A 23424-nucleotide genomic window follows, 5' to 3' on the forward strand; every position below is an offset into this window, starting at 1 on the left:
AAATGAACAGCTGGCTTTCAATGTTGATCCATCTTCTGCAGGCTGTGTAGTAGGTTTTTGTGGATCGTGCTGTTTGTGTTTGTGTGTGTGTAAATGTAAGTCTCTGTGTAAGTTACTTTTTTGGAGCATAACTTCCAGAATCTCCCAGCCATGGCCAGTAACTTTTAAGCTCTTTTTAAAAACAAATCAGTAAAGACTCCTGTATGGGGAATTTTCCCCTGGTAGAGTAAGTAGTTGTTGAGACCTGACGCAGTGTTTTCCAGTTCACTTTGAAGTTGGCAAGTTTCCCACAGCCTGGTTGCTGTGCCTTGAAACTTTATAAGCAGCAGATAACAAGTGACAATGTTTATCTCCCTGTTGCAAAAAAGTTCCCTTCTAGTTTCTCATTAAAGACACAGCTACGAATTATCCTATTTTCACTAGCTCCTATTATCACTAGCTAGCATAACCCATGGTGAGGACTGCTAGGAGCTGGAGTCCCATCACATTCCTGGGGCAGAGCAACTATGAAAGCAGTGTGACTTGGTAGGTCTGTGTCTTTTCCATGCCTCTGCACAAGGAAGAAAGCCACTGTTGCCTGTCTTGTGGCAGAACCAAATCTGTGCTTTCTCACTGGCGTTTTTCTTTTAACTAAACAATTCTGAAGGGCAGCAAGTTGGGGAAGGCTGCCCAAAGTTCAGACTGTAATTAAGATGCAGTGGATATTCTTCTCAGCTGCTCATTCCTGCGTGCAGATGACAGGCCAGGCCAATGAGAATGAATGCTTAGTCTCGCAGCTCTGAACCTTTTCCTTTATGAGAGTTTTCTTTGGATTACTGTAAGCAAGATTTTTAAAACATATTTGCAAGCCTTATGGCTGAAGGGAGTCAAATTGCCAGCTTGCCTGTTGTTGTCAGTAAACATTTTCACCATGTGGTGAATGCATCTGACATTTCATATATGGCAGCCATAACAAAGGGAAGAGATCCACCACTGTGAGCGTTTGCCCTTCTTCCTCTCTGCAGTTGGCTCAACCATTTTACCTGCATTTCACTGGCCAATCAGGGTAGTGCCCAACAGTCCACTTGCAGTCCCCTCATGGATCACCAGAGGCTTTGCATCCCAGTTTGGGAACCACAGCTTTTGAGTGTTGGTACAGCCCTGTGCAGATTTAGTAGGAACTAAACCACATACTGTTCAGCTTCTAGATAGGCCTTGAATTGCATACCACATAGATATACAGTACCTAGGATTTGGTTTTTTGTTTTGGTTTGATGTCATAAATGTATCCTCTGACCTTCATTGTAAAAAATACCAAATGCTTCTAGGGTGACTTGTGGACATCGCCATTAAAATTGACACAATAATTTTGATGATCCCTCTGCTTATATTGACCAACAGTGTTGTTCTCCAACCCATGCCCAGAGAGTGGCCTCACTAACATTTCAGATCTGTAGACTCCTTGGACTTAAAAGTAATAGCAATTTACGTTGAAGGTTTGAAATTGTGTGGTTCTCCAGATCTGTATTGAACTACAACTTCCAGCATTCCCCACCCTAGGCTATTCTGGAAAGGGGCTGATTGGCATTGTAGTCTTAACAACATGTGGAGCGCCATGCCTTTCTCCAGCCTTGACTTAGGCAGTGGCTTCAGGGACTCTGCTGTTTTCTCTGTGTGGCAAAACAGTCCTCTCTGCTGAGACAAAGGAATTACATATCCAAAGGCTGGTCACTTCATAGCAAAAGGTTTGTGGGCTTGAGTGTTCCTTGATCCTACCGTTTAATTGAGATGGGCAGCAAAGATATCTCTAACGTTAAGAGAACAATCATTGGCAACAGACCTGCCTTAGCCCTTGCCCTACCTCTTGAACTGAGTGTTTTCCCCATAGTGGTTGGCAGTGGTTCCCAACCCTGGGTCCCCAGGTGTTCCTGGACTAAATCTCCCAGAAGCCTTCACTACTAGCTGTGCTGGCCAGCGTTTCTGGGAGTTGGAGTCCACGAAGGGACCCAAGGTTGGGAACCATTGTCATAGAGAAAGCTTAGCTTCTATTCATGTGAAATCCTTCTCTTACACATTCTTTCACTTCTGTGTCATTATCAACCTCCAGAAAAAAAATATGGTGCTGCCAGTGTCTCCCAGCCTGCTAAGCCTTTACATTTTTCCTTAGCTCCATCAACTCAAAACTTTTCTTCCTTCAGAATTTTGTTCTTACAAGCCACAGTAGTAACTATAATGGGAGTGGCCTTATATTGGTGGCTTGTTGGCTGATTGTGCTTGTACTTGGCTCTAAAACACAAAAGCTCCCACAGCAGTAGTTCATCTGCTGTATCTTTTTTTTAAAATGCAAGTTAAATCCAGCCTTCAGGATTACAATCTGAAAAGACATAGCATGCAAGGGAAAGGGGTGAGAAGGGAAAAGGAGAACAAGAAAACTGGCACAGCTTCCTGACCCTGGCTAAAATCCAATAGTAAGTTCTAACTAGAGTAGGCCCATTGAGTCAGCAGATTTTACAGAGGAGTTGACTCACCAAATCCCCTCTAATTCAAGGGGCCTACATCTAGTTGTGGCATGCTACTGGATTTCAGCACCTCTGAGGTCGCTCAGCAAGGCTGACATGGTTGCTAGGTGACCGTTGGGCAGAAGCAAAGCCCAGAGGAATCGTCTTCCTAGGAGGTCCTGCTTTCCTGCTTTCCTTCAGCAGCCACTGAAGAAAGCTTGGAATATCTGGAAAATATATTCCTCTGAGTACCCATTGTAACAAGGGACTAATCATCATCATTTTAGAACTGCACATCTGGAAGGGGCCGTATAGTTCATCAAGTCCAGCCCTTTTCAAGGAGGCACAGTGGGGAACTGAACTCCCAACATTTGGCCCCACCACCAGATACCTAAACCACTGAGCTATCCAGTGAATACTCTTGCTTTGTTTATGAGCCACTGCTGAAGAAAACAGTCCTGGGCTAGGTGATCATTGTGTGATCCCCCCCCCCCCCGAAGATCACAGACTGAGTGCTAGCTAGCTGGAACATGTGATATTCTCCTTTCCCCTAACATGATATTGTAACCAAGTGTTCTTCTTTAAGTACGTATAGTCACTGTCAACACTGGAAAGAAAAAGACACATTCATATGTCTAGGAAGTGCCTCAGTCCTCCTTTGGTGCAGAATTTTGAAAGTCAGGAGCAGGTTTTCTTCTTGCTTCTACCTCGCCCTAGAAAAATGTGTGTCTGTAAACATGGATGTGCATCTCATCCCCTGTAGTGCAGCCATACATGAGGTGGCGTTCAGTTGTTTATCTGCTAGCATATAAAAAAATTGCCTGGATTGTTTTGAAGTTTCCTATAATTACACTGGAAGGGAGCCAGGATGCTACTCCGGCGGCTGCTGTTGACACCCCTAGTCTTGCATAATTCACCACCAGAGTTTTGATAGGCCGATGTAATGTTATGAGCCTTTGACCCCACAGAGTGGGAGAGAGCATTTAGGCAACCAGCTCCTTCTTTTCAATAACTTCCATCTGATGCAAGCATGAAAGCAGAGATTGGTTGAATGAATTACACCTCCTTTAATGGTGTGGTTGTGTTATGTGATATTTAAATACCATGTATGGTTATTATTGAATCTACATTTAAATGGATCCCACTGCATAGGGAAGAGATATGGCATTCTGTTTTCTATGAAGGTTTTCAGTGTAGTGTGCAGATCTCTTACAGTACACTTACCAGGTGCAAACAGAAATACAAATCTCACAAGAGTATTGTTTGGGACTGCAGAAACCATTGGCTGTACTGGTTGCAGGATTTTGGGAGTTGTAGTCTAGAAATAATATTTTCAAAGCTCTGTAACAGCAAGAGCAAACATGACCTTTCCGTCTTGCATTATTTGTATTTGGTACGTAATGACGCATATGTCTTGCCAGTTCCAACACTGTACTGTGACCAAAAGTCAGCACTCGGGATTCTTTGGCTATGAAGACTCCTAGCAGAGATCTAGAGATTGGAGGAGGTTAAATTACTGAAGGCTGGGGATATTGGTGGTTACTAGCAGCACAGCATGGGTTAGAGCTAGGGTGGATTAAAATAAATGTTTTTTTTTTAAAAAAAATTAATCAAATTGATTTAAATTATGATTAAAATTGTGATTCCAGTTTTAAAAAAATCATTTTAAATCTAAATTGGGATTTAAATTTGGATTTAAATCAAATTCTCCCATTGGAACTATGGATGGGTTCCTCCCTACTGTCTAAATGAAGGCTATTGTGGCGGCATTGACACCCAACATTGGCAATACAGGAGTGAATGAAGGTGTTATAATAGTTCTTTCTGCTGTTATTGTTTTTCTTGAAGCTGAGGTAAGCAGTGACATTTTAGAAGGAACTTGGGAATTGCTGAAGTTGCTCTAGTTTGTATCAGATGACAAACCCTAATTAGTTGTCATCAGAGGATAAGCCCAAAGATGTCTGACTTGACATTATAGGTTATTCTGAGGTGGTTAAAATATTAAGGCTACATGTTATACTGCAAATGATGCTTTTTTGTCTGCCTTAACGTTCTCTGAATACCCTTTTCATTTAGTCATATGAATACTATGACTGTCTTTTGCACCAGTAGAGTAGGAGTGGGATACTTGTAGACATGAGATGTTAAATATTAATACCCATCATTCTGGCTATTAGAAATTGAGGATGATGGGAGACTGAGTCCAACATCTGGAGATCAACAAGTTTCCCTTGCCCTTGCTATAGGGAGAAATAACACACTGCACATGGAGGACCCATGAAGGTATAAACAAAACCTGCCAGCCACCCCAAAACTGTGGGGGTTCAGTCTTTAGTTACAGGGAAATGTCACCTCCAGTTGTACACCTTCTTGGAGTAGACCCGTGTGTACTGAAATGCAGGATAGTTATCTCAGTCTTCTTTTCAGTTTTGTGAAATTGGTATTCTGCATTTCACCTAGAAATAAATGCAGCAGCACATGAGTTCCCATACCCTTGCTTAATATTACTGAGTCAGGAACATGTTAAATCAATATTTCTTTTTTCTCTCTCTTTTTTCCTTTTGTTTCTCATGACCTCAGACCCAAGGATGCTGTCAGAGCATTAAGGAAAAGACTTTCAAAAAACTGCAATCATGTTGAGATCCGTCTTACACTGTCTGTGAGTACAAAACTCTTGGTTAAAGAGTTTTTGAACGGGTTGACTCAATACTGCTGACACTAGGAGAGAGAGAGAGAGAGAGAGAGAGAGAGAGAGAGAGAGAGAGAGAGAGAGAGAGAGAGAGAGATGTTCTTTGAATCAAAGCCAGGGTGGTGAGTGGAGGGGAACATACTTGTTTAGAAATGCCCACAAGAAGAAGAACCTCATGGGGAAGAGATGATCTTTTCTGAGCCGTACTTCGTGGAATGCAATCTGGGTTAGAGAGAAGCAAACTATTGTTGCTTGTGGAAGCATCAGCAGCATAACCTCTTGACCAGAGCCTGGAAAAAGTTTATCTTTTGAACTACAGTTCCCAGCATTCCCCAGCCATGCTGTGATCATGATGGCTGGGGATGCTGGGAATTTTAATCATAACTAAGCCGCCCAGGGACCTCTGGGTAGAGTGGGCGGCATATAAATTAAATAAATAAATAAATAAATAAATAAATAAATAAATAAATAAATAAATAAATAAATAAATAAATAAATAAATAAATAAACAAACAAACAAACTTTCTTATAAAGACTAGTTAAAAATGAGTGGTTTTTTAAATCAAAAAATTCTGATTTTTTTTGAAAAAGGAATTTTTTAAATTCAAATAAGATTTCAAAAAGTGTAGTTAAAGTGCTATTTCATTTTTAAAAAAATGCTATATGATGATAAATTTAATTTTAAATCAGAATCCTGACTGTGTAAAGCCAATCACATAAGCAACTCTATTTCTTCAGCCGGGTGTCTATGACATTCCCTCACATCCACTCATTGAATCAACAGTCCTGCACCCAGTGGAGAACTGGAGGGAAAGCCATTACACAGATGCCCTTCCATGCACAGTTTCCCCTAATAAGGATTTTGGCCCATGCATTAGCACTCAAAGATGTGATTATGGAATACTACTTAGAAATTATAACTGGAGAGGAGCAGATAATATAATCTTTTTGGAAGGGTTTTGTAAATAACAGACCAATAATTCTTGGATTGAAGACTCAATTTTATGGGACTCTAGAGGTTTCTGTACAGATTGTTAGACTGATCTTTCTGCCTCCCTTAGTACTCAGTCTACTAGATACCATCAGAACAATTTCTAGTTCTCAAACTGCTTTTGTATCTGTCAGAGCAGTGCTAACAGATCTGGTGTTGTTGTTTTTACGTTTTCCTTACCTTTCTCTTTGAAAATGCATTAGGTGAGATATTAGAAGTGCTTGTGAATAAGATGATTATTAGAGGTTGTGTCAATCTGGGCAAAAAGATTGTAAAATAAAATATGTATTAAGATCATAGCATTCAGGACTACCTTTTTTGGTGAGGGGAGTCTTTTTGAATAGAAATTTAAATCAATTAAATTTAAATCAAATCCCCCTGCTTTTAATGTTTGATTTCCATCTTCCCCGAACTGACCAGAGGAATAAGACAAGATGATAAGGAAGAGAAGGCAATCCACATGTGGAAGCATTCAGAAATGAAGCATTTGATCCTCTTCCAACTTCTGAGTTGTATATTGCTGGGGACCACTGTAAAGTCACTATTCCTTTCAAGGCACAAGCAGTGCACGCCTGCAAAATGAGCATACTAGTTTGGGATCCTGGAAGTTTATTCAGACCCAAAATCTCTAAAAATTGTGTATTTATTGGAGAGGAAGGGCTTGTGAGCTGTGTGCAAAGGGCCCATCCTTTATTGCCGTAGCATCGTTGTAGGCCACCCATACAATGCGGTGCTTTAATATTTTACTCAGAAAAATGCCTTCTTTTCTTTTTCTCAGATTAAGGAAAGGGTAAGTGTCATGTCATATTCAGGATGTTGTTGTTTCCGTGCCAACCCATTTCCACCTTGCAGATTTCCATAGTTTAATGACGTGACAAGATGGGGTTCCATGTTGTTACTAATGCTAAATAAAATCAGTTGAAGGTTCTTCCAGATGGCGCTGCTGTTACTCTTACTGTTACTGTTACTGTCGGTTGGTCATGAAAAAGCTCAGGGCTCACCAGGATACATGTCCAAACTGCATTTTTAAAAATTACTTCTCTGAAAGCCTCTTCTCCCCTAACAAAATCTGGATGTCTTTTACAAACCTAGAATTCTCCTTTCTGGAGTCAAGTTGTTTGAGTTTTTGTGTGAAATTAGAACCTAATTAAAAGCTTCTGACCAGGGACACTTCACAGTCAGGTACATTTTGGAGAACTAATGCTCCATCTGAAAGAGTCCTTAGGCAGATACCCTGAACCACACATAAACATTAATAGCTCTGACTCAAATATAGGTGCACAGGTGAGAGGTCCTGAAGTTACAGTACAAGGAGATACCCCTGAGCAAGAATCCTAGGTTTCTTTATTACTTTATTGTAGGCAGATGAAATGCCCGCCCACTGCTAGAAAAATGTCTGTAGACATCCCAGGTTAAGGCAACAATCCTATGTTCACTTATCAGGCCTGACGTCTAAGTAACACATCCTAAACTGGCCTGCAAATTTGTCATATAGCAATGAAAGAAACTAGAATTGTATATTATAGACATAGAATGTCTCCTAGCCCCATTAAAGAACCAGCCTGTGTGGCCTTGGGCAAGCTGCACGGGCCCAGGGTGCCCTCAGAAGAAGGGAATGGGAAACCACTTCTGACGACGTTGCTGTAAGCTGGAATCATCCTAATAGCATGTAATTTTTATTTTGTGTGTCCTCACCAAAACGGGCGACAAAATGGAGCAGAGGAATGCAGTGTTGGGAAACATTACATTAATATCTTGATAGTTTTCTTAGTCTTGGAAAACAAGAAACACAGAATAGACATTTGATTAAAAGGCTCTTTTTTAACTGGCCAAATCTTCGAGTGAAACTTGAAAAAGAAAAAAGAAATAAATGTTTCCTAATGAGGTCATGATATCCTTTTAGCTGTAATCATACCTGCTCTGTTGAAGAAAAACAAGTTGGGACAGATGTTAATTATATGGGGATTAAAATGTAATGGCAGCAGGCATCATAAATACTATTGTAGTAGTGAACATTTTTACCTTAGCCAAAAAAAAAGAAAAAAGAAAAAGAAAAGAAAAGGATACAACACTATTTATCAGTGTGATGGTGAGGGGATCCCACAACTGGCAAAGCAGTCTCTCTCTGTATACCCCAGATCAGCTTTGAAGGGCTGAGGGGCCTTTCCAGATCAATTCTGAGAGGGGGGGTGTCACAGGAAACAGGAAAGCTTGGGGAAGTCCCTTTGTGCAAGCAGATTTCTCCTTGCCTAATACTGGATGTGGCCCAAAGAATTTCACACAGAGAACCCTCTGTTGTGCAGCCAGGGAATAAAAAAAAAGGCTGGATAGAGTTGCATAAAACAGGTAGCACAGAAAGAAGGCATAAAGAGCAGCTTCAGCATAGAAGAGTGGTTGTTTATCTCTTACAACCAATAAATAGCAGGGAGTTTTGTTTTTATTCATGATTCTCTAACAACATTCCGTATTATGTAGGTTTTGCAGCCTAACCCTATATCTCAAATGTTGTGACAAACAGTGTACAGCTTTGCCAAGGATGAACTGCATATTTGGAAGAGCTGGTGTTGTAGTTGCTGCAGACCCAGCAAACAAGCAGGGCAGTCTCTGGGCTTCTGGTCCGATGAGGCCGTTACTCTCGGATGGAAAAAAAAGAGAAAAATCTGAATGAATCAAAACAGAAAACAAAAAGAATGTCCAAAAATGGACTTCTGATGTCCTAATCCAGAATAAGTGGGGTTTTTTTTTGTGTGTGTTTTTGCTGGCTTGACCTGCCATTCCCAGGGTCTAATCTAGCCATGTGTTGTCATATAGTGATGGGTTGGGTAGTTTGTGTATTGGCCCACCCTGTCGTTTTCAACAAGGATAGGGCCAAAGACAGCCTTGCGTAGCTGTCAGCCCATTTGTGTGACCCTACCCCCCCCCCTTGATCCTCATCACCAGAATTTTTGTGTGGGGGGGATTAAATAGTATGTCTCCTAGCCCCATCAAAGTTAACCACCTCTAGTTTAGACCTACATAAATGTTGTCTGAGTCAGACATGTATGACTCCCTTTGTTGTTTGGTAAATGATATAGTCACAGCCAACGGCAAAGGTGAGCACAGTTACCTTATTGGTCATAGTTTCTTATGCACCTGTATGGAATTTGGGGAATTTGTTTTTCAAAAGCATTATTTGCATACGATAGGAAGTAATTAGTGAACAGGTTGACTGGCAATATTGTATTCTGTTATGAGCTAAGCTGCAGAAATCTGAATTTAATGAACGTTTTTGGGGTTGGCTAAGGATTTGGATCTGTTTTTCCTGAAGTTACAGAACCACAATGACTGGTAGATATATTATGACTCTGAATGAGTATATTTTCTTCAATTGTTTTCCCTATTTAGTTAGCTTCCTGAAAGCATGCAACATTTTCTAGATAAATATTTTGGGCTAGAAGGTGTCCCCCACCCGCATAATTTTCACATAATTTACTCTCCTGTTCTGCTTTTCTTCTTGACATTGAAAAAAATCAAAGATATTCATTTTAATTCAGCCAGTTGAAGCAATAAATCACATGTGGCTCAGTAATTGTGAAGATTGCAAAAGCATTATTGGGATTTTGCATCTTATGGAGAAAAATATCAAGAAATTCTGTCCATAGTTATTCTACTCATTGGTGATTGAAGCCTGAAATACTTGGGATACAAGCTAATCCATCCTGCCAGCTCCACCATTAGTGAAGGCCAGTGGATCTGAAGTGTGGGGTAAGGCAGAAAAGTTCTGACGAAGCTTGAAGACTGACATATTGATTGTATGCAAGCTTTTGTGGACCATAGTTCTAGTGGACAGTCCAAATGAACAGGTGGTTATCATCTGTCTTGGTCTGTGTGAGTAGCAGTAATGTTGTTGTCAATTCTAAGCCTTTCAGTGTTTACCTTTGAGTTTTAAATTGCCCTGTTGTAAAAGTAAAGGACCCATTGCCCTGCCAACGTAGCTGGAATACGACCTGGTCATATCTGACCATTAGCTTTTCTGGGGCTGATGGGAATTGGAATCCAACAGCATCTGAAGTGCCACAGAGTTTCCAAAACTGTTGTTGTACCTTGAATGTTTTCTCCAACCCAGTTTACCACTAGAAATCCTTTCTGAGATGAAAGTGCTACATTTATTTCTTTATCTGGTGTATAAGTTAAGTGTACATACATAAAATAAGCAAGATCACAATTCTAACTCTGCCAAATTTCAGGGTTCACATTGTTACTCAGCCTTCACTTGACTGGATCATGGGCGTTTCTGAGCATACAAGCAAACAGGATCTGTCTATTAGCTTTCCGGGACAATAGAATACTTCACTGTATGTTCTCTACTTCAGCAGCTTCTAGAGATTATACACAGTGCTCAGTGGAGTTCTTGCCATACATGCATGTGCTCTGTTACTCCTGCCATCTTGTTGGAAAGGATTGTGGCGGACATTTGTGAGGAGACAGTTTTGATTTGGGGGTATGATTAAAATTCTCTGAATGTGTAAAAGTTGCTACTACAACGTTCCACCCTCTTCTTTGCAATTCTGAGTCACTGTTATACATACATTTATGTTTAGTTCTTTAATACACATGTTTGCCTAACAGAAACAGCTTCTGCTTCCGCTTGGCATGGAGCCTCCGTATCAAAGTTGGCTGCCTTACTGTTTACTTTTCCTGCATGCTGAGCACACTCTGCTCCAGTTGGTGAGAGGAATTATGATAACATGTCTCATTGCCTTGAGATGTGTTATCTAAGAATTTATCCTGCAAATGTAACTGTGGTTTTTCCATTATGTGATGTGTAGGGAGGAGAAGACTCCATTTATATTTTCCTGTTACATGAATGGTGGTGCTTGATAACACCACTGACTGGCTGGAAGCAACTGCTGTTGAATCAGTAACAGAGCACATTAGTAGCTCAGACAGGGCAGCCAAAAGCCTTCCTGCTCCTACCTCATTCCAGGTTTTTAACTGAGACCTTAGTCTCTTTGGGACTGAGGTGAATTCTATGACTGGGTAAATGGAAACCAAGGCTGAAGTCTGAGGAAGCAATTCTGTCACATTGCATGATCAAAGAAGGAGAGGAAAGGGAGTAAAGGACTGAGAGAAGTAGACTGCAAGACTTAAATGGTTCAGGATTAGGACAGGGTGGGTGCCCCCCAATCTCAGGCTGCCCTTCCATCCCACTTGCTCTGAGAGAGGAAGACCACACCTCTTTTGGACCAGGATTCACTTGACCAGGAGAGATTTGATCCCGTGAGGAGGCTATATAAGAAATTGGAGAGGGCCAGCTGTGGGAGATCCTTTTTTTCCTGTTTTCTTTTTTGGGTTGAAGATTCAGTTTTTCTCAGAGTTCACAGAAGTGTTTATTGGGCTTTTGGCACATACTTTCTTTCCATGGTTTTGGTAGATTGTGAGATAGTGCTGCTGCTTCTTTATACTTCCTGCAGCCTTCATCAGATATTGCTGCTTTTGTTAAGTTGGCAGTTGGTGGCCGGGGGGGGGGGGCATTGTCCTCTGTGGCAGCCATTTTGCTTTCTCTGCTGGATGCAGAGAAGGAACCGGTACTTGATCCTTCCTATGACAGTCCATTCACTTGCCTGCATGAAATTCTCTGCCCCCCAAAAGTGCTTGCATTCAGAATCAAATTATAATGGGAAAAAACATTCAAGAAAGCAGTTTTTTTCTCCTCTCAGTTTCACATTATTCCTTGAAATTCATTGGTAATAATAGTTCAGGACATCATAAGACCTGTTAAATTAATGTATTACATTCACTGACAAACCAGCCATTTTTGGATGTTCTCATTCTTCAGGATCAAAGCTCTAAATTGGATGTGTGAATGTCTATGATCAGCAGGCTCTTCCACAGCTAAATTCCCCCACCCACGAAATATGCACAGAGGGAGAGGCAGAACTTGCAGTTGTAGCTGTGCTTCCCACGTCTTCTGTTTACCTCATAGGCTTCCTAAAGGGACTAGCACTTTTGTATTGGAAGTGGAAAGCAGGTGGGCTCAAATTGCTGCCCTCCAGATGTTTCCAGAAGACAGATCCCAGTATTCCTCATTATTAGGTTTGCTTCTGACCGCTGAGAGGAGTCGCAGGCCAGGAGCATTGCAGAGGGCTGCACTTTGCCCATGCCTGACATGGACTTTTAGTCTGATCCAGTCTCGCCTGCTTGATTTTTCCAGATGTTTTGAATGTAGGTGGCATGACTGGAAGTTGTAACGTAAAACATCTGGAAGGCAGCAGGTTGGGAAAGGCTATTCTGACAGTAGAACTCTTAAATTCATATATGAACCCATGTGATTTAGTTTTGATTATGAATTGGCTGTATTTATGTAACCTTTTCTTGATAATTAACAAGATTACCCAGTTTCAAGGGTTGAACGTGCTCAATTCCTTGTTTTTTAAAAAATCCACATTCTTTGTTCTTGCTTACAGTTTTATAGTGGCTGGATGTATATGAAATTTCAAGAACTGTCTCCTGAATTGTCATTCTTTACAATTTCTGTATTTTAGGCTCTGGATCTCTTTTATACAGTATAGATGAAACAGTTACAACTCTTGAACGTTGAAAATACTTGACACAGATGAAGTGGGAAGGAGGATTGCTTTCAGCTAGGCAATCAAGATGGCTGCTTGATAGTCAGCCTCCTTTAGTATAAACAAATTCTGGGTGTGTCAAACCTGTTTTCATTATAGGTTATTGGCTTTCTGTGAAAACCAAAAGAACTGCTGATTTCACTGGCACTGTAACAGTGTCTTTGGCCCTTTGCCAGTGGGATTGTACGATATCTGCTGTAGTGGAAAGTGTTAATTGAAGGGCTCAGGTGCTTCTTGTCATTATAAAGAAGAATAGTGGGATTTTTGCATCCTCCCACTCAGATCATAGTTCACAGATTTTTGTATTGCCAGCACCATGACTTTCCCAAGGAGGATTATACAAGTAGACTGGGCAGAATTACCAGGAAACTTTTTTAGGGCAAAGGTGGGATAACAAATCAGTGGTTTTGTAAATGCAGCAAATTCATTCCATTTCCAGGAACATCAGTGGATGCTGTGGGATTTATTGCTGCAAGTATAGGAATGGGCCAGATATGCACTAATGCACCACATATATCTATCTTTTTTAATGAGAAGCATTTTACAGATATACTTATTTCCCCTAGATTGAAACTGAGTTAACTTCTTAACATCCCAGCTCTGAAGCTTATTGAGCAAGAGTGAAAGGGATCATGTGATGTAATGTATATATTGTGTGTCTACGCACTTACATCACATATATATATAGAAGTGCTACCATATTGAGCTAAGCTAGAAGTCACTTCCTTGGTGTTTATTTTGCTACATCTGTGAAGTTTGTTTCCTTTAGATCTGAGAAATATGTGGCTGCACAGATACCATTAGACTGAAGCAGCCGCAAACTCTATTTAGCATAGTTAACAACATGGGCTTGCTCTGCTTTCTATGCAGAGATTGTTGCTGGTATGAACCACTCTGTTTCCCATGTTATGCCAACAGACTGGTACCATTAGGGTATCGCCTAGTAACTTAAGAGGCTTGAAAGGTATAGCAGAGAATTAAAACACCTTTAGACATTTGGAATGAAAGCATGCTATGCCTTACTTACCGAAGACATTGTTGCATTTAATATACCTATGATGTAATATTTCTTGGAATCCTTCTAATCCAATAATTGTTCCCTTTCTGGTTGCTGCGTTATACAACTGCACGTTTATGGAACACATAAGGCAGCTAAGTAAAAATACTGAGTGCACACCATCAAGTCAAACCAGACATACCAGACATAATTTCTAAAAGAAAAGAAATCATAGAGATAGATATTTCAGCCTGTGGAATAGCTTGCCCTGGAAGTTGTTGGAATTACCCTCTTTTAAGCAAGTTGCCATACAGGCTTCTGGTCTGACAACTATTATATCTTAGCACATCGAATGATTTCTGCCTTGTTCTGAAATATTACTTGGGAATCCAGAGTTTTGCTGCTAGCTTTGTGGTTCTCGACAGTGCAACTGTAATTACTCCTCCTTTTACATTATGACCTGTGGGCAAAATTCTGTTCGCTGAATGGTAGCCCAGTTTCCCAAGGCTTCAGCATGTGGGTTGAACATTTATAAATTCAGGTTTCCTTCCCAGATACTGGAGATTCACTGTTTCTCTTTGCCTGCAAACTTCACTTGCCCAGGGCACAGAAACTGCAGCAGCTTCCCCCCCCCCCCATAACTGCGCAATAGGCTGCTGAAATGTCGTTACGGTGCTGAAGGAAATGGCACGTTTTATTTGAAAAACAGTCCCCCAGAGCAAGCGCCGAAACCTGAATCCAGGATTTCCTTGTTGCTTGCTAAGGAATCAAGGCAACCCACTGCTGTTTGGCCACCCATAATAATAATAAAAAAAACAGTGCTCGCCCTCACTGCCTGAACATCCTATCTCTTAAGGTTGTTTCTCTCATCTATTTAATTCTTTAAAAGGCAAAATATTGTACTCCTATATGGAATAAATACATAAACACACATTTGGCTTTTCATGCTTACACACTGCCTTTCTGCCTATAAGGACTCCCGTGGCAGTTCAAGATCTTGACTATACACTGAAAATACAATATTTAACAATTTATTGGTTTTTCTATGTGTAGTTTTGTCAGTCTGTGAGGTGCTGTGAGCAAGGCAACTAATGAACAGCAGTTAAAAGTGACCAGAATACATAAGAAGCATCCCTCCCTCTGAGACTCAGGGCTATAACATGAGGGAGGAGAGTGCTTTTGATGTTACATGGGTTGGGCCCTCTGTGATGTCATAGAGGCAGGACAGTCGGGGGTCTGGAACTGCTGCTGAGCCAGGTTATTGTGGAAATGGGCACAGGGGAATCTGAGTAAATGGGCTGGGAATCTGGGTAAAGCCTAGCTAACCAGGTTATATGGCAATGAGGGGCGAGGAAGGAATCTTTGAGCAGGCAGTAAAAAGGACCCAGCAGGCACGTGGTTGTCGTCATTCCTACTGGGGCTCCTACCCTGTAACTATAATATGCTGGTCGCATGGAGAGTTTCCCCAACTGCTACCAGCACTTCTGGAACACTTGCTGCAGCCCATGGGGTTGAAGCCACCCACTGTCTCTCCAGTCGGCTCCCAACTCCTGGCTGTTAGGCAAGCCATTATTATGCAAGTGTGACACACATTCAGATTGAGGTGAGGTATGGAGTCCTGGCACTAGCTGGGAATGGGCAGAGATGAATGCCCAGGCCTTAAATCCATTACACAAATCCAAAGAATTCTGCTCCTCTAGTGGTGCTCACAGTGAGGTTTGTCTCCGTGCTTGGAGACCCAGGGAAGCATAGCTGTTCCTGAGATATCAGCTGGAGATAGGAAGCCTGGCAACCCATTCATTTTCAGATCTTTTCAGTAGACAGTAGAGGAATTTTTGATCTGGCACAAGATGTAGGGTGGAAAGGGTCTGCATAGAAAAGCTTCCTTGAGTCCTTCAGCTTGTGAAGGGTCTATATATTGCACATTTTGCGGTTTCCTGTACATAACAAGGAATCTATACCAAACACAAGTAGATGTCAATTGGTTTGTAACACATAACATCTGCTTATAATAATAACTGTGTTTTGTCGAATCATGTTTGACTCGTATGGCCCTTCCCAGGATTTTTTAGACATCAAGTACTCGGACATGGCTTACCAGTCTGTCGTCCTGGTAGTGATCTGGGACTGTGCAGCTTGCCCGAAGCCACATGGGTGGCAGGGCACATAACAACCCTGTCCTGTGTCCCAAGTGATCTTGACTGGCCCCCTCCTGCAAGGCATGGTGGCGACTTGAAACATCCACCCCAGGCACTCCAACACACTGAGCTCTACCAGCTTCCTCTCGGCTTATATCTTAGAAAAAGGTGATTCCGTGCAAGTAGAGAACCTTTGCCATCATGTCAGGAGCCTCTTGCTTGAAAGAACTGATGAACTTGTCTGACTGTGCCAGGGAGTGGGATGGAGAACAAGGGTTGGATGGTAAATATGTTTCACTTGTGTGAATGTTTTAGTGTGGCTGAAGAATAATTGAAGACCTAATTGTAGCATTCTTTTGTTACCCAAATCATTGTTACTGTGGAAGTAACTTCCATCCGTTCACTTGCAAATGCCTTAAAAATATGCATCCTCATGAATTCATCCTCTCTTGCTAGCTCATAAACTGCCTCGAAAGCAGTGGGAAGGTTTTGCTGCTGTAATGGAGTGTGGGATCTGACCCATTAATTACAGTAGTTCTGCTCCAAAGGGCATCTGTTCAGCCTTTCCTGTCAAGAGGGAACACACGAAAGGGAGATGCCAACCTAAGTCCTTCCTGCAATCTGCAGAAAATGCTTTGCCATCATTCTCTTCAAGGACTCTCTATAGCCAGATAGGTTGATTAGCATGTCTTTCATTCATGCTGGCTTTTCAAAAGCACAGTTCAAGCCAAGGCTTTTGGGAAAGTCCTGCTTGCTGGCTTAGCTTTTCAAAGGGGGCCCTTCTCCCCTTCTTTTCTTCTTTTTTTAAAAATGTTCTGCATCCTTTAAGTTTTGGGTTTTTTTCCCTTTCTAATTATTTTGGCTACCACAGCATCTTTCTCTGCCTGCCTCCATTGAGGAAAAGAATAGTCTTCAAAATCCAGAGTGAGGAAGGTTGCTTTTAAAATGTTGCTGCACAGTCAAAGCCTACATGATGAAAGCATGCCGTACTCTCCCTGAATACAATCTTACCTACACTACAGCAAACACACTTGAATTATTTATTGGCACCTCTGCCATATTGAAGATTTTTTTTACTTCAATGTGCAGAGTGGGCAACGCTGGCCCTAGCCTTGGGGAATTGCCACAGCTAAAGAATTGAGCCGATGATTAACAGTGCTGCTCATTTTTAACACTTTTCATTGTGTGTGTCTCAAGTACAGTGGTAACAAAATGGCCTCATTCAGGTGTAACGCTAGGCTATGGTGTGTCACTACACAAATAAGCCTCAAATCGGTGCACTTCCTTCTCCTCTCCTGGGGAAGAACAGAATAAAAGCTTGGGCTTCCTTTTTAAACTAAGTGATTGAGTCTTATGTCCAAACCTTGATAAACGGTGATAAGTCTTATTCTTTAGGGAAACAAAGGAATTTTAGACACCATGTTCTCTAAGCCATAATCAAATTAGTCATAGGGGCTAAGATTCTGTTGGAGAAAGCCATCCATGCATGAGGACAACAGTGCAAAAGGTTTCTCCTTCTCTCTGGTCATCTGTCACACACAGAGGATCTCTCAACTGGAGGAGGTTGAAGGGTATGATGGACACCTGCAGAGCTGTCACTTCCATGATTACTTAATTGCACTACATGATCCTACAGCATCCTGGCCAATGTGGGGTTTAGATATAATTTAATAAGCCCCAGTTAACTGAAGGAAGTAGTGCAGGCTTCCAGCTTCTTCACAGGATTTATGCATCTAATGCTGCAAACTGTACAGCATATAACTCTACATGTCAAAGTTGTGTTTTAGTGTTTTTGCTCTGAACACACCCTTGTTGAAGCTGGGAAGGATATTATTCAGTCATGATGACAGGATGATTTTCTTATTACATTATTCAGCCCCTGGGATGCTGTTCTTTTTTCTCTGTGCTGCTGTTGTATTCTTGAAAGCCTGGCAGCCCTATTATTCATTTTCCTGAAATAAATCAGAAATATTTCAATCTGTTCCTTTAGACAGTGGTTCCCAACCTTGGGTCCCCATATGTTCTTGGACTACAGCTCCTGGAAATTCTAGCCAGCATAGCTAGTGGTGAAGTTTTAGTTTGGAGACTCCAAGGTTGGGAAGTGCTGCTTTAAGATATGGTCGTTTTGCTTTTCCATTCCATTTCATATCCTCAGTATGGCTGGGTGGAATTCCTGCTGACTACAGCTACAGTGTAATAATAATAATAATAATAATAATAATAATAATAATAATAATAATAATAATAATAATAATAATAATGATAATAATGATAATGATGATGATGATGATGATGATGATGATGATGATGATGATGATAATAATAATAATAATAATAATAATAATAATAATAATAATAATAATAATAATAATAATAATAATAATAATAATAATAATAATAATAAATAGATGATGTCATTGTTCAGAGTCTTATTGGTTGGTTACATTGACACAAATACTGTGGTGTGAATTGCAGCATCAAATTCCACTAATTATTGTGGCTGGTATTTCCCCTCTTTTACTCACTCATGTGACTAGTGTATAAGAAGAGATGTAAGCAATTATTTGTTAACCAGTGCTAATTTGCACTGCAGTTTACACCATTGTACTTACACCAGCATAACTAATCAGTAAAATTCTGGGTCATTATAGCCAAAATTCTGTTGCTTAATGCAGTAAATCACACTAGAGTAGGCCCATTGAACAGTGGTATTTAACTCCTCTGTAAGTTTGTTTGATTCAAATGGGCCTACTCGAACCACGACTTACAGAGTAAGTCACAACTAGAGAAAGCGTATTCAGTCCATGGAACATATAGAGCAGTGGTCCCAAACCTTAGGCCTCCAGATGTTCTTGGACTACAACTCCCAGAAGCCTTCACCATCACCTCTGCTGGCCAGAATTTCTGGGAGCTGTAGTCCAAGAACATGGAGGCCCAAGGTAGGAGACCACTGGTATAGAGGCATGGACTCAACAAATTCCCACTGATTCAGAGGGCCTACTCTAAGCAACGGGATTTTGGCCAGTACATAATATAATGAAAACATGAATGGAATCTGAATGCACCCTTCTTGGTTGTTTCTGCTGCCTCAAGGTTCAGAGGCAGCAGTGCCTATGCCGGGTGGCAGCTTCTGGAGATTGTCACCCCGAAAAGGTAGCTTTTCCAAGCTCTGGGTCAAAGCGTTAATTGAGGATGACTGTTGCCTTCACAACTTTGGTAAGCCTGGTGGTGAAATAAGATGATGCCCTTTATAAGCTCTTACATAAAAGGCCACTAGCAGACCTTTGACTAAGAAAGCTTTAGCAGAATGAGAGAAAATCTAGGATGACAGCTGGGTCTGGGATGCCAGTGATGTGGGAAGCAGTCCTGGAGGAGATGAAAGTTTGGGGGCAAGGACTTGTGTAGTCCTCCAAGGGACTTGGGTGGTATTAAGAATTCTCATGTCTTCAAATCAATTTTCTAGTGGTTAGTCAACAAAGCTATGGTAGGACCTCTCTCTGTGTGCGTGCCATCAAGTCAGTTCTGAATTAGGGCAACCTTTTTCAGGATTTTCCAAGTAGATTGTTCAGAAGTGGTTGAGCATTTCCTTCTTCTGGGGTCACCCTGGGACTGAGCACCTTGTCCATGACTACACAGGCTGGCACAGTGGGAAATCAAATTCTCATCTTCTAGCTCTGCAGCCAGACACCTAAACCACTGAGCTATTTAGACAGCATGTGGGATTCCTGCTAAAGAATTGGAATTAAATGAAGGTGCTTGGAGTGCTGATATAAAAAGTCTTCATAACCGGGTGTGTGTGTGTGTGAAATGTCTCCTTACAGCTCCTCGAGATGTGCATGCAGAACTGTGGCCCAAGCTTCCAGTCTTTGGTTGTGAGAAGAGATTTCTGTAAAAACAGGCTAGTGAAGTTGCTGAATCCAAGGTTCAACCTGCCGGTGGATCTGCAGGAAAAAATCTTGACCTTTATCATGGTAAGCTGAACGCCCACACCCAGCGACCCACCTTTTCTTCTGCAGATGAAAGCACTGTGGGAGTAATAAATATTTCATGACGACTGCCTTTTGCCGTGCAGGGGAAAACACTGAGCAGAGCCTCCAGCTCGTTTGTCCTCCATCTCCCTTAAGCTGTATATGGAGAGCAGCCAATACAGGGCTGTGGAGAGAGCAAGGAAGCTGGAGACAAGAAGAGCACAACAGAGCAGGCTTCCAGCCCTGCTTTTAAGCCATTCCTTTGTGGCCGTATGAAGCTGCCCATAAAGCCAAATGTTTGGGAGCGAGTGCCCCACGGAGTCTCGTTTTCCATGCTGACTCCAGCCAGCTGATGCCTTTTAAGGCAGGCTGGCAATGCCAAGCCAGGTCCTCCGAGTTTGCCCTGCCTCCAGGGGCTCTGCTAAAGGTGCTCCTTCTGCTCCTTCCTCCTCCCTCTTCTGGTTCACAAGGTGGGACTGGAGTGCCTAGTGAGACATCTCAGTCTCCAGGGAGTGTTTGGAGCGGGTGGGCTGAAGAGTGCCACACCTTTCCCGTACCCTCACCCTTTAGCAGGCCACAAGGGGACCTATGCACTGGGCCAGGGGGTTCTGGATGTCCAGTGGCTACACTTCTCAAAGGGCCCTTTTTCTGTCTGTTTCCACTCCTTCCTTCCCCTCAGGGTCTGCTGAGGGTGGGAAGTCTGAGTTTGAGTTCCCCTTGTTTTCCTCCTCATCTTCCTTTAAGCTCAGGCCCCGCCAACACAGCCATACCTCCCACTCCCCCTACAGGTGTGGATTATTGAGTCACAGAGTTAGTTATTTGTTCAGGTCTCAGACCTCCTTTTAAAGGGCAGTGAATGGATTGAGCTGAAGCAGATTATAGAACTGCAAGAATAGGTGACCCCTTTATTAAACTACTAAAAATATATCAAACAATATGCAAGCTTTCATGGGTCAAGTCCACTTCTTCAGGCTATGCACCAATATGTTATGGAGAATGCAGAAAAATTATAAATGAAAGTATCCAAAATTAATGTGGAGTAGGGTCCTCTCTCCATGATATTGTAAATGCATCTCAGAGGAATGGATTGTCCAAGCTGGGACAATTCCTGCTGCGTCCTCTGTAAATAACTGGAATATATTCATCTGTGGCTACATTCTTCCTCTTCATTCTGAGTGAGTCTAGGCTGATTCACACCCCTATTTTTGAGGTTGGAGGTAATCATAAATCATTTATTTGCACAATGAAGTACGGTCTTGTGAAAGTGCTTCCATGTGATAACATCAGTATTTAACATGTCCTACAGCCTGTTGGATAATTACCCTTTTGAACCCCATTGTGAAATACAGCCTTGCCTTGTATAGGGACTTTCAGAAGAACACCTTTTACTATGCCACAGGAAATTGTCTTCTGTAATATTTTGCAAGAGCAAAATATTCAGAAGAACTCATTGCAGCCAATCCAGGCTTCTTAGAAGCCCGCATGCAGGACAGAGAGGCAAAGCACCCCTCTTCTTCTAAGGTAATAACAGGAGCATGGCTAGGACAGACACTTGTGCAGTTGCCCTTCTGTAGCCATGTAACGCAACAGGAATCTGGTTGATATCATTACTGGCCATTTATCTGTGAAGATTCTCAGTCATCCAGGTGAGATTATCTGGAAGTTGAGTCATGGCATCTAGATTTCTTTCTTATTAGGTTGAATCATTTCGCTACTCATCCAAGTAGCTTCCTCAGTGTGAGGAGAGTGATATGTCCCACTGGTCTGAATAGGCTTGTTAGAAGGACTGGGGGTGAGTGAATATCCCACTTCTGCAGTCCTTCACCCATTGTCATGGATCATTTACTGTTAATGGTCACATCCAGGGGGATGTGAAACCAACATGGAGGATATATCGGAGATCTCCTACCAACTCTCCTCAGACTGAAGAAGCTACTCGGATGAGTAGCGAAACATTTCAACCTAATAAAGAAATTCAGTTGCCATGACTCAACTTCCAGATATTGGCCATTTCACTTCAAATGTTCAGTTCTTTCTCTAATTACAGAATTTTCCATTTATAACTCCAGATGGACTGCAACTCCCACCAGTCTTCACCATCAGTTGTGCCATCTAGGGCTAATGGGAGTTGCAATCCAGCAAATTTGGAAGGGCCACAACTTAAGTATACCCACTACCGAATGTGTCAAGATGTTCACTGAACTGTTCACCCTCATGGTGAGGACTGTTCCATTGATCCTTTTTGGGAACATGCATGTAGAGTCGTATCACAAGACCACTTGTAGGTTCGTGAAAATGGGAGGTTTAGGGGGGGAATCTCATTTTGATGAATTTGTAACTTCAAGTGTTATCTTGCTTGAGGAAAAGAAACTTCATTCACTGTCAGTAGCTGTTGCCTTTCTTCACCAACAGACCTGGGCCCGAGGATTTCAGGGTGCTGTGGATGTGAGTGAAGTCAAAGAGGTTTACTTGGAGCTTCTGAAGAAAGGAGTTGAATTTCCATTCTATGAGATCAGCAAGGGGTCAACCAAGGTAGGGTCTTATCCTGGTGGCTGCTGATTGGTAACAGGATATGTTGTTGTTGCTTAGTCTTTAGTCGTATCCAGCTCTTCATGACCCCATGGACCAGAGCACGCCAGGCCCTCCTGTCTTCCACTGCCTCCCGGAGTTGGGTCAGATTCATGTTGGTAGCTTTGGTGACACTGTCCAACCATCTTGTCCTCTGACGTCTCCTTCTCCTCTTGCCTTCACACTTTCCCAACATCTTTTCCAGGGAGTCTATTCTTTTCATGAGATGGCCAGAGGTTATACACATTGCAAAATCTCCACACACCGGGAAGGGATGCTGATTAATAATCCACATTTTACACAATCACCTGCTTTGCTGAGGAAACCAGTCCTACCTTTCTGCCTTGGAGCATTTAAGAAAAAAGAGTGGGAGGCCTGTTTTTCTTAAACAGGAAATGTAGAGGCTGAGGCTCTCCAGAGCTGCTCACGAGGTCCGTAGAATTGTACTTTCTTCTTTAGGTTAAAGGAAATGAAGCATCTGGACTGCCCTGCAGGCTGTTTGTCTCCATCAAAACAAAAACAAAACCCAACATGTGCTGGCAGACTACAGGAGATTATTTGGAAGGGAAGGGAGGATTACAAAATAGAATCATAAAGCACATGATATACGTGAAAAGTATTGAAATGTTTTTTCCCAGCCCTCACACTGGTTGTCATGTTCTGATGGTTTCATCTCTTTTAATATAGGCATAGAACAAGTCTCATTTAATTGATTACTTATTTCTCATTATAAGTATTGTCTGTACAGTGGTGCCCCACTTGACGATGACTCCGCTTGACGACAAAATTGCTTTACGATGCCTTTTTTGCAATCACTGTAGTGATCGCAAAATGATATTCCAATAGGGTTTTTTTCACTTGACGATGAATAGTTCCCTGCTTCGGGAACCGATTTTTTCACATAACAACAATTTACAAACAGCTGATCGCAGTTCGCAAAATGGCTCCCCACTGTTTTGCTGACCTATTTTCACAAGACAGGAATCGG

General features: G+C 41.8%; 1 protein-coding gene across 2 annotated transcripts in view; it reads left to right on the forward strand.

Moving 5' to 3' along the window:
- The window catches only part of TOM1L1 (target of myb1 like 1 membrane trafficking protein), a 51959-nt gene that overhangs the window by 7102 nt on the left and 21433 nt on the right, over window positions 1-23424 (forward strand). Inside the window, exons 3-5 of one of the 2 annotated variants that reach the window (XM_020783988.3) lie at window positions 5058-5136; window positions 19722-19871; window positions 22281-22400. In XM_020783988.3, coding sequence (XP_020639647.3) covers window positions 5058-5136; window positions 19722-19871; window positions 22281-22400 — 349 coding nt within the window. The remainder of the gene's footprint in view (window positions 1-5057; window positions 5137-19721; window positions 19872-22280; window positions 22401-23424) is intronic. The other variant, XM_020783997.3, reaches the window with a different exon arrangement.

This window comes from Pogona vitticeps, chromosome 2 (genome assembly GCF_051106095.1).
Source record: "Pogona vitticeps strain Pit_001003342236 chromosome 2, PviZW2.1, whole genome shotgun sequence".
Lineage (NCBI taxonomy): Eukaryota > Metazoa > Chordata > Lepidosauria > Squamata > Agamidae > Pogona > Pogona vitticeps.